The 19,656-nt window shown below is 29.4% G+C and overlaps 2 protein-coding genes across 3 annotated transcripts in view; both read left to right on the top strand.

The window, feature by feature from the left end:
• LOC149510924 (zinc finger BED domain-containing protein RICESLEEPER 2-like) overlaps positions 1-1,634 on the top strand; it is a 71,314-nt gene extending 69,680 nt beyond the window's left edge. The window contains exons 9-10 of the mRNA XM_089756332.1: positions 1,315-1,426; positions 1,539-1,634. Of these exons, the coding sequence (XP_089612458.1) occupies positions 1,315-1,426; positions 1,539-1,634 (208 nt within the window). The remainder of the gene's footprint in view (positions 1-1,314; positions 1,427-1,538) is intronic.
• A 2,173-nt stretch (positions 1,635-3,807) lies between these two features.
• On the top strand, positions 3,808-18,402 carry LOC149510923 (uncharacterized). Of its 2 annotated transcripts, XM_089756302.1 has the most exons (15): positions 3,808-5,159; positions 10,980-11,038; positions 12,628-13,305; positions 13,413-13,496; positions 13,716-15,318; positions 15,675-15,709; positions 15,811-16,083; positions 16,307-16,389; positions 16,493-16,604; positions 16,704-16,796; positions 16,891-16,971; positions 17,077-17,300; positions 17,421-17,572; positions 17,768-17,916; positions 18,027-18,402. In XM_089756302.1, exons 1-14 carry the CDS (start codon positions 4,106-4,108, stop codon positions 17,770-17,772), a joined length of 4,536 nt encoding a protein of 1,511 aa, XP_089612428.1. In that variant the 5' UTR covers positions 3,808-4,105; the 3' UTR covers positions 17,773-17,916; positions 18,027-18,402. The 2 variants fall into 2 exon arrangements, with proteins under 2 accessions (XP_089612428.1, XP_089612427.1); XM_089756301.1 differs by lacking the exons at positions 17,768-17,916; positions 18,027-18,402 and having other exon boundaries at positions 3,811-5,159; positions 17,421-17,717.
• The last annotated feature ends 1,254 nt before the right edge of the window (positions 18,403-19,656 follow it).

The following is a 19,656-nucleotide window of genomic DNA, read 5'->3' as shown; positions in this document are numbered from 1 at the left end:
GAGGCATTGTTCTCCAATGATACTAATTCCTCGACATTGTTGAACGCTAAAGAAAATCCAAAGGAATCTTTCTATAGGTGGTACAATTCCAAAAGGAATACTGAAGCTTCATCGATGTCAGAACTTGATAAGTATATTGGCCAAAGTATACCTACTTCTTCCAATCCAGAGTTTGACATACTTGGTTGGTGGTGTGAACAAGCTTCAAGCTTTCCTATTCTTGTGAGGATGGTTCGTGATATCTTAGCAATACCTATATCATCTATTATATCAGGTTCTACTTTCCATGAAAAAGTTATGATGGACAATCCGATATTCAGGGGATTAGATCCTCAGATCATAGAGGCAATGATATGCGGCAGGGATTGGTTAGAATCTCCTAAAGAAAGTAAGTAATATTGAATTAAGTTTTTATTATCATCTTATCTCCTAAAGAAAATGAATAATAAATAAATATCGAATTAATTAAGTTCCATTATTGAAAAACCCCTTTATAGATATGGATCAAAACTTTGGAGTTGTAGTTAACATGGAACCAAGCTATATATTGATACATTAAGATAACTCTACCTAAACTGAAAACTTGTAAGACCAATACACTCTTACAAGAGGTATTAAAACTTTGAGTAAATTAGGTAAGATGAAGCTTCTAACTCGCTCAAGAGCTATAGTTGTGCTATCTTGTTGAACTTGCATTCTGCATCATTGCAACATGACGTTCTCATTAACTTATTGTCGCAGATGACAGGGTAAATCTTACACCAATGCAGAACACGGTATGTGCATATGGTATAATTGATCAATTGAATGTATTTTGCTAAACTATAACCTTGAATTCTGGAAAATTGAGTTTCTTTTATGCATTTTCATTTGATAGGCTAAAAGGAAGATGGAGGAGAAAGAGACTTATGCGGTGAAAAGTTGCAAAAAGGGGACAACAACATGGACAAAAAAGGTTACACTCAATAATTCCCTTCATATGTGGTGAACCCATAAGAGGAAAACTCAACCTAAAAGCTTCGGCTAGTACGATATTTCTAACGTCTCATATATATGCCTAACAAGATTTGATATTTTCAGAATTGATTTATCATTTAAGGGTTTTCAGAATTGTTTTGACTTTTGTAGGATGTTGAGGCATATTTGAGGTTTCCTTTCACGGATAAAGAAAGAGAACATTTGAGGAAACGGCAAACTCGTGCAATAAGTGGGTATGTATGATACATCATCTTAGTCTCAGTCATGATCATATGGCTTAATTAAGGGGTCATAATCATCATAATGATAATGAAATTTGTTGTATTTGTTTTAAAGAGAATCTGTTGGACAAGATAAGATACCGCTTAGGGCGTTAGCACCTTTGCTTAGGATTCCTCCACATGGTGTTGATTCTAAGAATGCACCAAATTACTATATCGAGGATACCGTAAGTATCCTTTTAAAATAGAACTTCTTTTTCGTTTTTTTTTTTTTTTTTTATCTCTAAAAAAATTGCTTGAATAATGCCTTTATTGCATCTGCCTTGCCCATATTTGAAGGTTGTGAATCAGTTTTTCGTTTTGGTTAAAAGAAGATATGAGAAATTCCCACATAAGTACATAAAGCACCATTCATTCGATTCTTGTATTGTGTGAGTACCTAAATTTATTCAAAATCTTAATTGAGTTACATATACGCGTTAGCTGGTATGAGAATAACTTTTCAACTATTTATGATGAATTCAGGATTTTTTGATTAAGAGATCAAAGACTGAAGATGAAGTGTTAAGTTGAGTTAAGCAAGAGGATGTAAAAGGCGTGAGCAAGATAATTTTTTTTTCTATAGGATAATTAGTCGTTCTAGTTTCTAATGTGATATTATAACATAATCTAGTAAGAAGAATTGTAACATTTTTTCTTTGTCTGTCAATGTAGTTGTTTCTGCCAATATGTTTAAATAAACATTGGCTTCTGTTTTATGCTGACATTGACGATAAAAAATTGCTATGGTTGGATTCAATAAAAAATTCTCGAAAGTCCAATGATTCAGAGAAACATGTAATCCGATGGTGGTTTTTAGAGTTTCCATTGCCGTCATTGGGACATGATCATAAGTTAATATCTGTTCAAATCAATAATATTTTTTATTAAAAATAATAAATCGAACAATATAATTTAAATATGTTTTCTTGATTTTTTTCAGACCCTTTTCTACACAATCTAGACCTGTTATATCTTTTGAAAGATCACTATATAAATTATTTTTTTTCAACTGTCCCCCAACTTATATTGGCAGGCATGTTACAATAAGGTTTGGTGCTGTTACTATATGATACTACTTGTGAATCGCAAAAAATAATAAATTAATTAGTAGAGAGGGAAAGCAATGATGCTGTAGATGAATGTTACTGCTGCAAGGATGATTGCTACTGTAGATTAATATCCACTAATTTTAATTTGTTATGTATCGAAGTATACTACTAAATGGAAAAGAGAAGGGCGTCGCTAAAATTGGAGTTTTGGTTGGCTATTTATAAGCAGATGAATTAAAAATTAAAAAATTAGAACAAGAAAAAAAAATTAAGAATAAAAAAATAATGATGGATGTCGGATACTTCCAGGTTGGTTTCCAAAATTATCTAAAAATAAAATATGAAGTTTAATTTAATTAATTAATGTAATTATTTTAAAAAGATAGGATTCAGTAAGGAATTTAAATTTTAATAGTTATAGTTTTTTATTTTTAAATTATATTTTTTTATAAAAAAATAAAATACAAAGATTATTAAATGTAATCGGATAACCAAACTAGGAACAAGTAAAATAGTACTAACATAGGATGAAATCAGTTTACAACTTTATAGACTATCTTACTGATGTGAAAAGAAGAAAAATAACGTAAGCTATAGTCAAGATTTCCGAAGATCTGATGGACTTAATTTGTAGTTTTTAATTTTTCATAGAATACAAATGTGGGCATGACTTGAAAAGGATAACAATTTAGGGCTCTTATGACTATTGAAAAAAGAAAAAACAAAACGTAAGTATAAAAAAAGTTTCTTAATTAAAATTAAATAATCTTTGAAGTTATTATCATTTTATTATAATTAATTAAGCCTCTAATTTATTTTTACTAATTGTGTCTTTATTAGACAAAATTACTTAACCGTCAATTTTTTAATCGAAAATTTAATTAAAGAAAATAAATATTTAATTATTCAATTAAATACAATAAAATGACCAGAATTCAGATAATTATTTAATTTTTATTAAAAGACTTTTTTCTTATATTTAACCCAAGAACAACTTTTTGGATAGTGCATAATTTTTCCTCTGTTTTGGTTGACCAATCCAAACTCATGTTAAAAAGAAGATGAATTGCTTATCGGACCAAAATTTGAAGCAATTAAACTTTTCTTTGATCCTTCATGAATCAGAGTTAAGAAAATTCACATATTTCAAAAAAAAAAAGACATTTACAACTATATTTTTAACTAAAAAGTACAAACAAATATTTTTATTATTTAATTAAAAATATAAATTTGTTAAATTAATATATTTGATGCAAACAAGAAATTAATGCATCTTAGCATCTTCTATCATTATTAAAATACCACATCATCAAATTAAAGATAAAAAATTTTATCAATTATTTTTAAATCATTTCGTTTTTTTAATAAAAATGCAAGAAAAAAATTCATTAAAATTAGAATCCAATAACGAAAATCGGTGGAATTGAGAAAGTAGAAACATAAAATTCAAATTTCCACTGACAGTAAACGTTATATTGAAATTTTGTATAGAAACAAAACAAAATGCGACCCATATTTTGATTGGAAAATTTATAGTCAATGAAAAAAAAAAAGATAGCAGTAGTTGTAGTTGTAGCAATTTCTAAGGAGGGGAGGTTACTTCGATGAACCGGCACAATGGAGCGAGAGATTCAATGTTTGGCTTTAATTATTGGCCCTTCAACACCGCGTGAGGTGTGGGGACTGGGGACCACCACAACAATGTATGACGCGCTATTGCTTTTGCTGAAGTAATTTCAGCTTCTATTTTTATTCTCGAGTTATCGGAAGCTACATCCTTCAACCCCAAGTTTCTACTAGTATTTGCCTACAGTGATGGCCTCTTCTGCTTTTCCTGTCCTACTAGACTGCGCTCGAGCTATTGAAGATGGGGATCTGAAACTTGCCGATTCACTGCTTGAGCAGATCTGGACTCTTGCTGTTTACAATCCCAATGAACAACAAAGCAACGTTGTGAAATACTTTGCGGAAGCTCTAGTTCGCCGAGCGTACGGGCTCCATCCTGACTTTGGCAATTTCAAATTGCAGATGGGTTCTCCATTAGAATTTCTGTATTGGTATATTCCTGTAGAAGATGCCATCAAGAAAGCCGTGATGGGAAAGAAGCGAGTGCACCTCATTGATTTCCGCATACCACATCTATATGGATGTCCTATCAGTCCGTATCTAGCCAATCTCCTATCAGTCCGTGTAAGTGTCATATTACCACGGTCCCTGAAAAAAATTGTAAATGTCCAAGAAGAACAGCAGTATGTCACTGTGCAGGCCAAGATATATGGAGTAAGGTTGGAGAAGTTAGAAGTGGTTTACGCTAATAGTTTGGAAGAAGTGGATGCGTCTATGTTGGATTTCAGAAGAACAGAGGATGAGGCTGTGGTCGTCTTCTATTTCTCTAAACTCTGTACGTTGCTGAGAGAGGCAGGAGAAATGGAGAGAGAGATGTTAAAGTTGAGGGATATAAAGCCGGACATTGTGATAATACAAGAGCGTGACGCTAACCATAATCACTACGATTTCATTACACGCTTTGAGGACTCTTTTCAATATTACTCCCATGTTTTTCGTCTATTTCTAAACTATAAAGAAGAGAATTGTTTAAGGCGACAAATACATAATATAGTGGGATGTGAAGGTAGGGATAGAATTGTGCGACACCTTACTTTGGATCAGTGGCGATCCCACTTGGAAACAAATGGCCTTTTTCCATTTCCACTCAACCTGAAGCATATTGCACTCGGTCATTTATTTCGTGAGGACAATGGGTGTTTGGTTAGGATCCAGGAGAATCGCCCTATATATTTCATATCGACATGGAAACTCAAAGATGGGGAGCATCACTTCAATCCAATCGGCAATAATTTTGTCCAAGGTATTTTTCTTTTTTTAATTATTCTCGACATGTTTAAAAAAATACAATTGATAAAATTAACACTCCTCTCTATCCATGTTTTTGTAGCCCGTAATATAATTGTCTATATATATATATATTTGAAAGTTACAATTATCTATAGTTGATACCAATAATCAATAATAATAACACTAAATCTGTTCAAAAAATAATAATAACTCTAATTATCTATAGATAATATCAATAATCCCTTATATTATCTACATTTATTACTTTCAATTGACATTTTATTTATTGACATTTAGCGATTAACTATTGTAGGATATAATTGTAGACTTTAATTGGGTTGGGAAAATTTGGGTTGTATTTTGTATGGGCTCGAGTTTGATAAATGAATATGTTTTGCATAATAATAGGTTGGGCTTTCTATATGTTAATGAATTGTTAAAATTTATTATTCCCTTTGTCTTGAAATTATTATTCTTTATTAACTTTTTTGTTTAAATTAAATCAATTTTGATCATTATTTTTAATAAAATTATAAAATAAAAAAACTTTTAAAAATAAGATTTGTAAACTTTTAATTTCAAAATTGTCAAAACATATTATTAATTTAATATAATATTTTTAAAAAATGAAGGTCAAAGTTAAGTTACTTTGATTAAAAAATAGTCAATAAGGGACAATTATTTTGAGAGGGAATGAGTATAAAAGATGATGAAATATACACAATTTAAATGGAAAATTTTTAGTTGTGGTAGTTTAGTTTGCTAATTTTTTTAAAAGGAATCAATTATATATCATATTCTTTATGCTTTAGGGGGAGAAAAGAAGAGAAAAAAAAAAAAAGAAGGAAAAATGCAAGAAAAGAAAGGAAAAAGAAAAGGGAAGCAAAGGAAAGAATTAAAACATAATTTTTATTTATTATTTGTAATAAAATAAAAACTAAAATCTTAAAAAATAATAATAATCAATAGAAATATAAACTAGATAAAAATAAAAAATTAAAATTAAAAAAAAAATCAAAATCAAAATCAAAATGATTTCAGTAAAATTTATAATTTTATACTTTTATTATTATTTTTCTTTTGTTTTAGACGTTCTCACTTAAAAAAAAAAAAGAAACTTTATAAATTTCAATAAATTAAAAAATAATAAATTTGATTAAATAATTAATAAAAAATATAATGCTCATAACCTAACACAAAAATCTAACAACAAAACATAATTGCAATATATGAAATATTAGATCTAAATATTTTTATAAAATTTCATTTTATGAATTAATTTTTAATTATTTTTACATTATAATAATAATCATATATATACCAAAAACAATGAAAATTTTTGTTGAAAAACAATTCACCCCGACATAGCCTATTACTTTTTTCTAATTAATAACTTTAATTTTCTCCAATTTTATAAGCAATTATGAAGTTCATTTATTGATCCTTCTCCATTAATTTAATAATATGATAATATAATGCTCCCTCCACCTTATATTGTATCTCCTTGATTTAAAATAGATTAAAAAACCACAACTTTAATTTTAATGTATTTTATATGAAATTTTATTTTTTATAAATAAATGTTCCAAGTTTTTAATATGAAAAAGATAAAAATTCATGAAAAATAAATTTAAAATATTTAAAAAGACTATTAAGTGTTAAAAAATTTTCAATATGATTTTTAAAATATTCAAGAGAGAAAAGACAGGTAAAAGAATAAGAGGAAGAAAGCATAATTAAAATTATTCCTTGATTAGTGAAATTTTTTTGAATAAATCAACTAGAAAATATATACCTAAAAACCCCAAAGCTTCAATATAATGAAATTTAAATTAATGATTAAAGATCAAATTTATCACTATTTAATCTGTCATCAAAATTTATCATGAATTTATGAACGAGTGTAATCTACATAATTTAAATCAATCAAACATTAACAAAAAAATAGTTCAAGAAATATTTATTTTAATAATATAAAAAGATCATTGATTTGGTTGGTATGAAGTTGACTTTTTTCTTTTTTTTTTCTTGTTTTTGTTTTATATATTACCAAAGAACAATGTTTTTAAGTAAAAATGATTCTTTTCTAAAGCATGTAGAATGCATTTGTTGATAAAATTGTATTTTAAAAGTATAAAATAATGTTTAGAATGAAATAAGTAAGGGGAAATTGAATGCTATGTTTTAGAATGACAAAATTTGAAAGTTAAAGAGAGGCATTCGAATACCCTGGTTGGGTATATGAATACCCACATTTTGGAAAGCAAACATTCAAATATCCACACTTGAAGATTAAAATATAAATATGTTGGAATTCTTTCATTCCAAAAGTTGCATCAATTCATTTGAATGATGCTTTTACGTGGAAGGTGGTTTGAAACACCTTATGAGGTCTATAAATATTTCTTTAAACACAATTTTAACAACCTTACATCTTTTCATTCTTAAAGATAAAAAATAGTCTTATCTTCCTATGCTCTTTTTTTTTTTTTTTTGGTTCATGGTTCACATGAGTTCAAGAAAAACATGAAGTGCAATCATTTTCTTTCTCAAGTTTAGGCATTTTATCCTGGGTATAACATCTCCAAGAATCATTTGCATTGCAGTAGGGAGACTATTATCCTTAAGAAAATTTCTTGGAAGTGTCTTGCCCAAATATAAATTTTTTCTTCTCTAATTATGTATTTTTTGCATACTTTATTTATTATGTTGCTATAACTATACCCATTATACAACAATTTAAGTATAATAAATCTTCTTCAATGGCAACATTATGTTCAAGTTCATGATCATGAAATGGAGAATATTTTATGGAAGGCTGTTAAGAAAGTTCTTGGTGTTGAACCAAAAATCATAAAATTATTTTTTCAATAACTCTCTAGCTTATAGTGGAAGTGATTTTGGAAGACTAAAATTGGTTTTCCCCCATGTTTTATTTTGACTATGACATAGAATCATTTTATTCGGATTTGTTCAACAAATCTTGAATTCAACAAGAGTAAGTATGGTTCAAAAATAAAAAAGCAAGCCGTAAGTGTCCTAAAGAGTTTAATGTTCCTATACATTAAGGTTAATAATTTACTTATTACAATTAATTTATATGGTGATATGTTTAATTGCATGATTAATGGCTTAAACATTTTCGTTTAAGATCATGGGCTTAAGGTTTTCAAAGAGAATATAGTTGATTGTCATTGATTGATTTTTTTTTTATAGTAGTCATTGATTGATTTGAGTGTTGGTTTATATGTTGGTATATGATCAAGGAAAGTGAAAGAAAGAGATTCATGACCAAAATATTACTCATGAGATATTTTCAAAAGAAGTAATCAACTATGAAAATTGATTACTTAGAACATTTATTGTAAGAACTAAGTTTTGGAAATAAAATACAAAAAAGCCACAAGTTGCCTAATCACAACAATTTATTGTCTTAGAGTAACATTTTAATTTTTGGACTGAACATTTGTACAATGTTGAAAGGTTATCAAAAGGTATTCTTTCATTTTTAAGGAGTTGTCAGTGGCAACTATTGAGTTTCAAAAAAATATGAACTCAATACAAAATAGTTGACAAAAAAACTAAAGTGATATATCTCTTGATAAAAAATACCAAAGTCAAAGACAGTGTTTATTTTTCTTTGAATAAAACTCTAAATATGTTTGCTAATAATTAGAGGTATTAAAATTTACTTGCGGACATTTTATATATTCTTATAATGTTTTAAATATGATAAAAATTTGCTATGTGACTTTAGCATAATGATTATATTGAGATGATTGATTGATTGCGCAATTGTATTTAGATATATTTGATTGAAGTTTATCCAAAAGATGAATATATTTTGAAGAGTCATTGCTTGATTTATTTTCATTTTACTATGACTTGGTATTTGATCAAAGGATCATGTACAAGTAAAATGAAAGGAAAGGTTGAAAAAACAACCTGACAAGAGAAATCACTATTAGATGAATCGGTGTGAGAATGAACATAAAAAACATTGACATTGATTATACACTTCATTGAAAACAAAGATATTAAAAATTTATTGATGAAATATACTTAATAATGATGTCATTAAAGTATGCTATAAATTGATAATGTGACATATTGTTTATGATTAATGCATTCATTGATAATTGATAGTGTAAAGTGTTTGATAAATAGTAAAATTACATTGTTTGAAGATCAATAAATTGGTTATGCATAGTTATGATGATTAGCATAATACATGTTCATTAATTTAAAAATTATATTTGATAGCATAAAATATGTGATATATTGCTAAGTGAATTTATTATATAAATTTATAAGTGATTTTCTCTTATTAGTCATTAATTATGACTTTAGTTGATAAATGTTCTAAAAAATATTTTAAAATATTTCATAGTTGCTTGGTGGAAATATGCATACATTTAATGTTTTATAAATCTCGAAATAAAAAAGGACAAGATGAATTATATTGTTAAATATATTTGTGATCATAGTTCATTAATATGATTTACTGCATGACTAAGTTTTAAAATTATGCATTTTGCTTTAGTATTTTGTTTTGAGAAATACATGTATTATGATACATGATTATTGATTAATCTTGAGAAGTATATTGTGATGATTATAGTTTCTTTAATCATGTCATATTTATGTTTGAGATTAGTGCTTTCTGCATTATTATTTCTATCAGTTATTCATGTGTTAAATAAATATATTATAAAAATATTAAATAAATGATTATACAAATGTCACGTGTTATATTTGTGTCATTAAGGACAATATAATAAAAGAATTTATTAGGTAATCTTAGCTTATGTGAATTACATAAAATTTTTACATTTTCTAAAATCAACAAAACACAATAATCACCTATTTCTTTTAACTATCACTTTTTGTCAGAATCATTTACCTTCCCAATATCTAAAAATTTGCAAATCAAACACTCCTTAGCTTAAACTATTTACATCACTTTCTATGCATAATGAAGGCAAATCACCATCGATAACCAAACCATTTCTCTCTTCTCATTTCCATATCTCCATACTAGATCTAGACTTTATGATTTGTATACCCATATCGTCTAAAATATTGAAATTTATGTATTTGTATAATATTTTATATAAAAATTACATATCATAATTCGTGCGGATATGAAAATATAAAATACATTTTTTTTGTTCTTATTAAACTCATATATAGTTATTGATAAAATTTTAAATCATGTCACATTTGTATCTCTTTTCATATTGTATTTGTGTTATGTCACTGAGTGGTGTTTTAGATTACTAGATCTATCTAGATCGATAAATTCTCTCTTCCCCCACTTTCTCTCTCTTTACAATCTGGCTACTTCTTTCTTAATTTCATCATTGCCCTTTCATATATCCAAATTTTTGTTGATCAGCTCTAGATTAATGCTTGATAACAAGACTATGCAATTTTCCCTTCCATTTTCATACTTTCATTATTCTTTCTCTCTTTTGCTTTTCCAATTTTCTCTCTAGTTTTGTTTTATTTTTTTTTTTAACTTTTTTAAATTTGAAAAAACTAAAAAATATTTCATTCTTTCTCTAGTATGTTAATGAAATATTCTATTGGTATATATTTTGACTAATTTGGGTTTAAATTAAAAGTGTTGGGTCAAAAATTTATCAATCAGTTTAAAGATGATTGATTGATAAAATTTGATCAATAAACTAAAAAAATGGTAAATTGGATCGTTGACCCTTAATTTTATGATAAAGAATCTACATATGTCATCATGCTTTTCTTAATTTATTGTTGTTTAGACTTATGATTATATTCATTAATGATAAAATTTTTATCAATTTTGTTATAGGTTTCAATCCAAGTCCTCAATTAGAAGATAAAGTACAACCTTTACAGCCTTTTCTAGAGGTATTAACTTTTTTCTCTTTTAGTTGTCTTTTTCAAGTCTCCTAAACAATACAAAACTAAAATTTTTACTTGAACTAATATGTAATTTGATCCTTAAGTTATATTATTTTTCATTCTTTAATACCTATAAAAAAATTTGTGATTTAGTGTCTCAACTTTTCATTGTCATACCATTTTTTTCCTTAAACACTAACTCTATTAATAACATGCTAATATAGCAATAAAATAACAAATAAGATCATAACATATTATGCACTTTCATTGGTCAATTATATCTGCCACATCATCTTTTTGATTAATAACATTGGTCAATAGCATAAAATATTTGATGAAAACAAAATTAAGATATGAAATTGTGAATTTTATTTTTAAATATCAAAATTTAAAATTAATATAATTCAAGAGAGTAAATTACATATTAACCTTTTTTTGTTCCTTTTTACTTTGATTTTAACTTTAGAAAGTTATCAATGGTTTGTATATTTTTTAATGAGTTAAGGTCCAAATATATACCATTTTATCTTGGCTAAAAGAATCAAATTTATCATTCATTTTTGGATAAGTGCAATTATAACATTATGCTTTTAATTTGATAAAAAATATCAAAATTTAACGGTGAAAAAAATATTTTGTAAGAAAACAAAAGAACAATCTTGAAAATAATAATTTTTACTATTAACTTTTGATTAATTTTTAATCAAATTAAAATTACAATGTCAAAACTTATAATGTATATTTATTGGTTGCTTGAAAGCATGCCAAAAGTTTTCTTGTACTTTTTTTTTGAAATAATAGTTTTTTAAATACCAAAGAAAGCATAAAATTTTATAAGAGCATAATAGGGGCCGCCTGAATATTAAAGTACATATTGTTGGGACTAAAAATTTAGGTAAAATTATTAAACTTCAAGTCTTGTAGTTACAGGCATTAAGTTCCATGGTATTAAAATGAAAAAGGGAAGACTTTATCAAAAAGGTCCAATTTGAATTTGCACTATTATCAATATACACTCTTAGAAGTTGCATACAAAATGACCAAAAACTTAAAGATGACAATGAATAGGGTATAAATAGATATCTGATGCTAATGGATTTGATTAAGGAAGATTAGAGTATTTTGTTTAAGGGTTTGAGTAGGATACATGTAGTAAGCTTAGGGTATCCGTTATCGAATCCAATTATAAATAATGAATTTTTTAATATTTACAAATCATTTAGTAAAATTTTTAAATTGTCTAAATATAAAATATATATTTAAATTTATTAATTTAATTTTATTAATAAAACATATAAAATAATTGAATTTTATTTTATTATTAAATTCGGATTTAATTAGGTTTTTGTAATAGATACCAGTATATTTTTAACTAAATAAATGGAATCAGATTTTATAGGATATTACTAAATGGTTTCAATATGAATATTGTATTTGATAATTGGATTTAGATATGTATACCTTAAAATTAACGGGTACTTTATCTATTTTCGTCCCTAATAAAAGTGTTAATTTAATGATGTATTGGGTTTTTTTTTTCTGCAAATGTGTTTTTTTTTTGTTGTTATAATTCATTATTATCTATATTAACACAGGGCTTCAAATTAAATCAATTAGCTGCTTTGATTGAGATATATAACATGTTAGAAGAGATATGCTCAGAACATGCGCTTCAGTTGGCTTTAACATGGACTTGTGAGGCTGATGTCAATGAAATTCCATACAAGAAACGTACTCTATTCATCCAAAGTACTTTTTGTTATGCCAATCGTAGGTTGCCTCTATATGTTATTGAAGCATGTGGAAAAAACCGACTTCAAGAAGGGCAAACTATTGCTGGGAAAGCACTTCAATCAAGTGAGCACTTCCATTTTGAACCACATGTTACTATGCTTATTAAATCTGACCATCTAATTATTGATATTGGAAGCATTCATTGTAAGGGTCAAGCTGCTGTAGCAATCTGTTTACAGAACCGTTATACCACTGATGCTTATTATGTAGTAGAATTTTTTTTGCCTATTGAGGCAAAACTTGAAAAAGCAAAATCCTTGGCACTTCGTATCTTCAATGACATGAAAAATATGAAGAAAAAGTTTGTTATAGTAAGGGTTCGGGGAACTGAAGTTGGGTTCCAGGAAGAAGCCATTTCGAATATTCCGCAGGTGACAGTGCATATGAGAAACCCTCTACTAGCTTCATCTACCTATGATTTTCTAGACTCAAACACAAGGGATGATCATGTAATGGAAATACAAGGGCTTAATGAGCTGGTACCATTCAATCTTAATTGTATTTACAATATCTAATACTTATATTATTCTAAGGTCATTCATATATTAGCATTCACGTGTCTAATGATAATAACATTTGCTTTTAGATGGGAGTGATTCCAAATTTCCACCCACCGCTACCTATGCATGCTTTACCGCCAGCTGGAACAGGGGGAGTGCCTCTTGAACAGGTAATCTGTTGTTCCTTTATCACTTTATTCAAGGTTACAATTTTATTAACTGTTCTTAATTTTTCCATAGAAATGTTGCACTAATTAATATTTTTACAGTTTAGTTATTCATTTTTTTAACTACAAGTCAATCTAATTGTTTTAAAACATGAAAAGCTAACTATTTAAAAATGACTGATTGTAAATAATTTTTTTTCTATGGATTTGTGCTAATGTTAGGGAAATGGAAAACAAACTTCATTTGGACCACTTCCAAAAAATGAGAATGAGATAGTAAAAGCAAATGTAAATAACTTACTAAACTCAAGTACTAAACCAAGAAAGTCAACATCTGATGTTTGGGAAGAATTTATCAAGAGAAAAGATGGGGATGGGAAAGAACTTGCTACATGTGTACATTGTGATAGAAAGTTTGATGGTTCAAGCAAGAAAGGAACTACCCACCTAAGAAATCACTTGACAAGATGTAAAAAAAGAGCAACCAAAGTTGGGAGAGGTGATTTAAAAAGTGAAAATGCAAGTGAAGGTAATTCTTCATTTGAGCAAGATGGAAGTAGCATGGATGTTGCAAGAATGATTATTAAGCATCAGTACCCATTGAATATAGTTGAGCATGAATTTTTCATCATTCTTTTGAAAAAATTGCAACCTATGTTCAAACTTCCATCACAAGAAGCTCTATCATCTGACATAATTCGTGTCTATCAAGAGGAAAAACATAAACTTCTTCAATATTTTGATAAGCTCTGCTGTCGCGTTAATTTGACAATTAGTTTGTGGGCACATGATCCTGAAAAGACTGTGTATTGTTGTTATATTGTACAATTTATTGATGACAATTGGGAATTGAAGAAGAAAATTCTTGCTTTAAAATGTTTAGGGAATCAATTTGAGAAAATGACTTTCTTTGAAAATTTCAAAAAGTTCCTTGTGGAATGGAATTTTGACAAGAAAGTTTGTTCCTTAACCATACATAATTCCTCATCATGTTTCAAGATAGCTGAAGAAATAAGAAAGAGCTGGCAGTGTTTTGTAGCTTCACATCCTCCAAGCACATTTTTCATCAGTAGTGATGAATGTATTTTTGGTCTCCTTGGTAAGGATAACTCAGGTGAGAAGAATATTGAAAATTCTATTGATGGTGCCATTAAAACTTCAAATGCATGTTTGTGGGACATTTTTGGTATCTACAACAAACTAAGTCAACAGGATAGAAGAGGATACCCATTGATGAATGTGAAATTTGATAACAATTGTAGGACATGCAGCTTGGTTTTGGCAATTGCAGCTGTTCTTGACCCACAGTTTAGATTTGATGTTTTGGAGTTCTCCTACAAGGCAATCTATGGCAATGGTGATGCCAAGATTCACTTAAGAATAATTCGTGATACTCTCACTGATATTTTCGATGAATATGCAAGAAGTATGTCTAATGAGGCATTGTTCTCCGATGATAATAATTCCTCGACATTGTTGAACGCTGAAGAAAATACAAAGGAATCTTTCCATAGGTGGTACAATTCCAAAAGGAATACTGAAGCTTCATCAATATCAGAACTTGATAAGTATCTTCGCCAACCTATAACTATTTCTTCCAATCTAGATCTTGACATACTTGGTTGGTGGTGTGAACAAGCTTCAAGCTTTCCTATTCTTGCGAGGATGGTTCGTGATATCTTAGCAATACCTATGTCATCTATTATATCAGGTTCTACTTTCCATGAAAAAGTTATGATGGATAATCCAATATTCAGTGGATTAGACCCTCAGATCATAGAGGCAATGATATGCGGCTGGGATTGGTTAGAATCTCCTGAAGAAAGTAAGTAATATTGAATTAAGTTTTTATTATCATCTTATCTCCTAAAGAAAATAAATAATAAATAAGTAAATATGGAATTAATTAAGTTCTATTATTGAAAAAACCCCTTTATAGATGTGGATCAAAACTTTGTAGTTGTAGTTAACATGAAACCAAGCTATCTATTGATACCTTAAGATAACTCTTACAAGAGGTATTAAAACTTTGAGTAAATTAGGCAAGATGAAGCTTCTAACTCACTCAACTGCTATAGTTGTGCTATCTTGATGAACTTGTAGTCTGCATCATTGCAACATGACATTCTCGTTGACTTTTATATGATAGTGGTTTCGACTAATTTCACTTAATTGTCACAGATGACAGAGCAAATCTTGCAGCAATGCAGAGCAAGGTATGCACATATGATATAATTGATCAATTGAATGTGTTTTGCTACATTATAACCTTGAATTCTAGAAAACTGAGTTTCGTTTATGCATTTTCATTTGATAGGCTAAAAGGAAGATGGAGGAGAAAGAGACTCAGGCGGTGAAAAGTTGCAAAAATTGGAATTATGGGAAAACTAGCAGTGGAGAAAAATCCAAAGCTTCCTACAACATGGAACCTAATAAGAGATCAGGAAATATAGGTTGCCCTATTGTGAAATTGGAGGACCGTCCAACTCTTGCACATCATTCGAAGATAGAACTCTTTTGTTCTAAATCTGATAATGAAGTAGCAGGGAACGAAGATTTCGAGAAGGGGGCAATGACATGGACAGAAAAGGTTACACTCAATAATTCCCTTCATATTTTGTAAACATATATGAGGAAAACCCGACCTAAAATCTTAGGCTAGTACTATATTTCTGACATTTCATATTTCTGAATTGATTTATTATTAAAGGGTTTTCTATCATTAAAAAGAAAAACTTACATTTTATTATTATTAAAGGGTTTCCTATCATTAAAAAGAAAAAACTTACATTTTATTGTTTGGACTTTTGTAGGATATTCGGGCATCTTTGGTATCTCCTTTCACCGTTGAAGAATTAATACATTTGAGTGAAGGGCAAAGTCATGTAATAAGGGGGTATGTATGATACATCATCTCGGTCTCAGTCATGATCATTTGGCCTAATTAAAGGGTCATAATCATTGTAATAATAATGAAATTTGTTGCATTTGTTTTAAAGAGAATCTGTTGGACAAGATAAGATAGCAGGTAGGGCATTAGTACCTTTGCTTATGATTCCTCCAAATGATGTTGATTCAAAGAATGCACAAAAATACTATATTGAGGATACCGTAAGTGTCTTTCCAAAAATAGTGTTTCTTTTTCATTTTTTTCTTAAAAGACTACTTGAATTAATGCTTTTATTGCATCTGTCCTGCCCATATTTGAAGGTTGTGAATCAGTTTTTCGTTTTGCTTAGAAGAAGGTACGAGAAATTTCCACATAGGTACCTGAAGCACCATTCGTTCGATTCTTCTACTGCTGTAAGTATCTTAATTTATTCAAAATCATAATTAAGTTACATTTACACATTAGTTGGCATGAGAATAACTTTTCAACCATATATGATGAATTCAGACTTTCTTGATTAACGGATTATATGCTGAATCTAAAGTGTTAAGTTGGGTTAAACGAGAGGACTTAAAAGGTGTGAGCAAGGTAATCTTTTTCTCTATAGGCTTAGTCTTTCTAATTTCTAATGCAATATTATAACATAATCTAGTAAGTTGAATGGTAACGTTTTCATTTTGTCTGTCAATGCAGTTGTTTTTGCCAATGTGTTTACATGAACATTGGATTCTTTTTTATGCTGACATTGATGATAAAAAATTGCTATGGTTGGATTCAAACGAAAATTCACGAATGTCCAATGTTCCAGAGAAGCATGTAATCCTACGGTGGTTTTCAGAGTTTCTATTGCCGTCATTGGGACATGATCTTAAGGATTGGTCATTTGATGTCCCAAAAGATATTCCTATGCAAAAGAAGTAAGCAAATATTTTCTTCTAATTTGAGAAAAATAATGAAAATGAAGCTTTGGTTTTCATTTTATGGTTTATAAAGGTTCATCACCCATTGTTAATTACATAAACTTCCAATCTTTGCAGCTCTGTGGATTGTGCACTCTTTGTGATGAAATATGCAGACTGTCTCACACACGGCAATTATTTTCCTTTCACTCAAGATGACATGGCTCACTTTCGACATCGGACGTTTCTTGATCTATACCTTGGAAGTATAGGTTCGGGAGGGAGCCAAGGTTATTAACTCTTGCTTAAGGGTTGGCATTTTAACGGGACATTATGTTTAATTTACATGGTTAAATTTTTTAATGTAATTTAAAACACATGTTTGTTGTATTGCTTAATTTAATTTAATGGCTATCCTCTTTTTTTTATCTTCAATTTTCTAAACTCAGTTTTCAATCCTAACAATGATCATTTCAAGTTTCTAGTTTAAACATGGACAGTCCAGCTCTTGAACATCATTTGGAGATAGTACACGGCTTCTAAATCTAATAATGAAGAACAAGGGAATGAAGAATTAGGGAGGAAGTCAACAACATGGAAATAGAAGGTTTGAGATTTGACTAAGGAAGATGAGGTCATTATCAACCTGCATAACCTTGTTGGTAACAGACTAACGGGATATTTATACTTTGAAAATATTTATTGGTTTTTTATGGTGTTTTTTGGGCATTCCTTTATACATAGGTGGTCATTTATAGCTGAGAGATTATCAGATAGAGAGTTACTGGAACACACATCTAAGAAGAAAGCTACTGTACAAAGGTATTGATCCTACGACTCACTGGCCACTCAATCAGGCTGCTCAGATGTAACAACAATATCTTCCGGCGGTGCTAAACAAAAAGAGAGAAGAATAATAGCAGATAATTCAATCTTTTTCTAGACCATTTTGATGAATTTGGCCAATGCCCATTGCTACAATCTGTAGCCCAATTTTTAATTAAATTTGAAACCTTGCCCTTTTTAGAGTTAATTAGATTATTAGAGATTCAATACTTAAATATACAAGTTGATATATAAAGAAATATATACATAATTTGCACGTTAAATTTTTTAATTATTTATCGTGTCAACCCACATTTAATATGTATCATTGGTAGAATTGCATTTTTTTATATAAAAACATCACTTATAATAATTACATTATAATTAATCAATTATAATTCAAAATTTTATAAGATATATAAAAAAATTTGAATAGATCTCACATTTAATGTTTTTTCAATGTAATAAGTAATGTATTTTTACATAATTGTAAATTTAGTATATCCCAATAATTTAGAGACAAATAGCAAGTTAAAAAATAAAGCATTTCCTATTTTATTTTGATAACCGAATATTTTGTTTTCTTCTTTATAGATTTCTTTGGGCAAAAATTATATTGCTAGAAGAGTTGCAATAAGCCGAAAAAAAGAAAGGAAAAGTTATTGACACTCTCAGCCTCATGTTAAACTACGTTTAATTTGGGTTATCAAATTTCCATACCTTATTAATGTTTTTGGGAGGTGAGTGGGGTTTTTGACTTTTGCAACACAGTGTAAAGCTTACATTCATTGTGGGTTGGAATTCCATTGGTTATTTCAATATTATTCATATATTATATTCATTGATATTTTTATAAGATAATATCGTAAAATTCAACAAACTAAAACGGAGAAATATTTCATAACCATGTGAGTCGTAACGTTTGCCTGTTAGTGCTAGTGTCACGGGTCGAGACTCAAGCTCCGAACTCGCGCGGCTTCGAGACCCGGGCATTCACCCTTTCGGCGTCCCAGATCAGCCTTCCTACCACAGTTCACACCCTTGTAAGGTATTGTCTGCTCTGACCTCCCCTGGCGTCATGATTTTATCTTACAAAAGGCGCCTCCCAAGGCGGAAATGATGTGAACCCTTTTATACCCCAGTGACCCTCCTATTATGTTCGATGTGGGATTCAGGACTCCCCCTTAGGTCCGTGACATTCTCCCGCACCCAACCTCGTGACGCCCTCGTCACGGAGGCTGGCCACCCTGCCTACCTCCCTCGAGGTGCTTGACGTGGATCGAATGGTTTAGGACTGGCTCTGATACCACTTGTCACGGGTCGAGACTCAAGCTTCGAACCCGCACGGCTTCAAGACCCGGGCATTCACCCTTTCAGCATCCCAGATCAGCCTTCCTGCCACGGTTCACACCCTTGTGAGGTATTATCCACTCTGGCCTCCTCTGGCCTCACGGTTTTATCCTACAAAAGGCGCCTCCCAAGGTGAAGATGGTGTGAACTCTTTTATACCCCAGTGACCCTCCTATTATGTTCGATGTGAGATTCAGGA

Source organism: Durio zibethinus, chromosome 27 (genome assembly GCF_047325235.1).
Source record: "Durio zibethinus cultivar Kanyao isolate XHJ-2024 chromosome 27, ASM4732523v1, whole genome shotgun sequence".
NCBI classification, from domain to species: Eukaryota; Viridiplantae; Streptophyta; class Magnoliopsida; order Malvales; family Malvaceae; genus Durio; species Durio zibethinus.
Note: the sequence above shows the minus strand (reverse complement) of the source record. Positions and strands in the feature narration are given on the sequence as shown.

Excerpts from the sequence above, each read along its gene's own strand:
- LOC149510923 (XM_089756301.1), top strand. The coding sequence starts at position 4,106 with ATGGCCTCTTCTGCTTTTCCTGTCCTACTAGACTGCGCTCGAGCTATT. Across the intron at positions 11,039-12,627 it reads CTTTACAGCCTTTTCTAGAG|GGCTTCAAATTAAATCAATT; the intron begins GTATTAACTTTT and ends ATATTAACACAG. Across the intron at positions 13,306-13,412 it reads TACAAGGGCTTAATGAGCTG|ATGGGAGTGATTCCAAATTT; the intron begins GTACCATTCAAT and ends ATTTGCTTTTAG.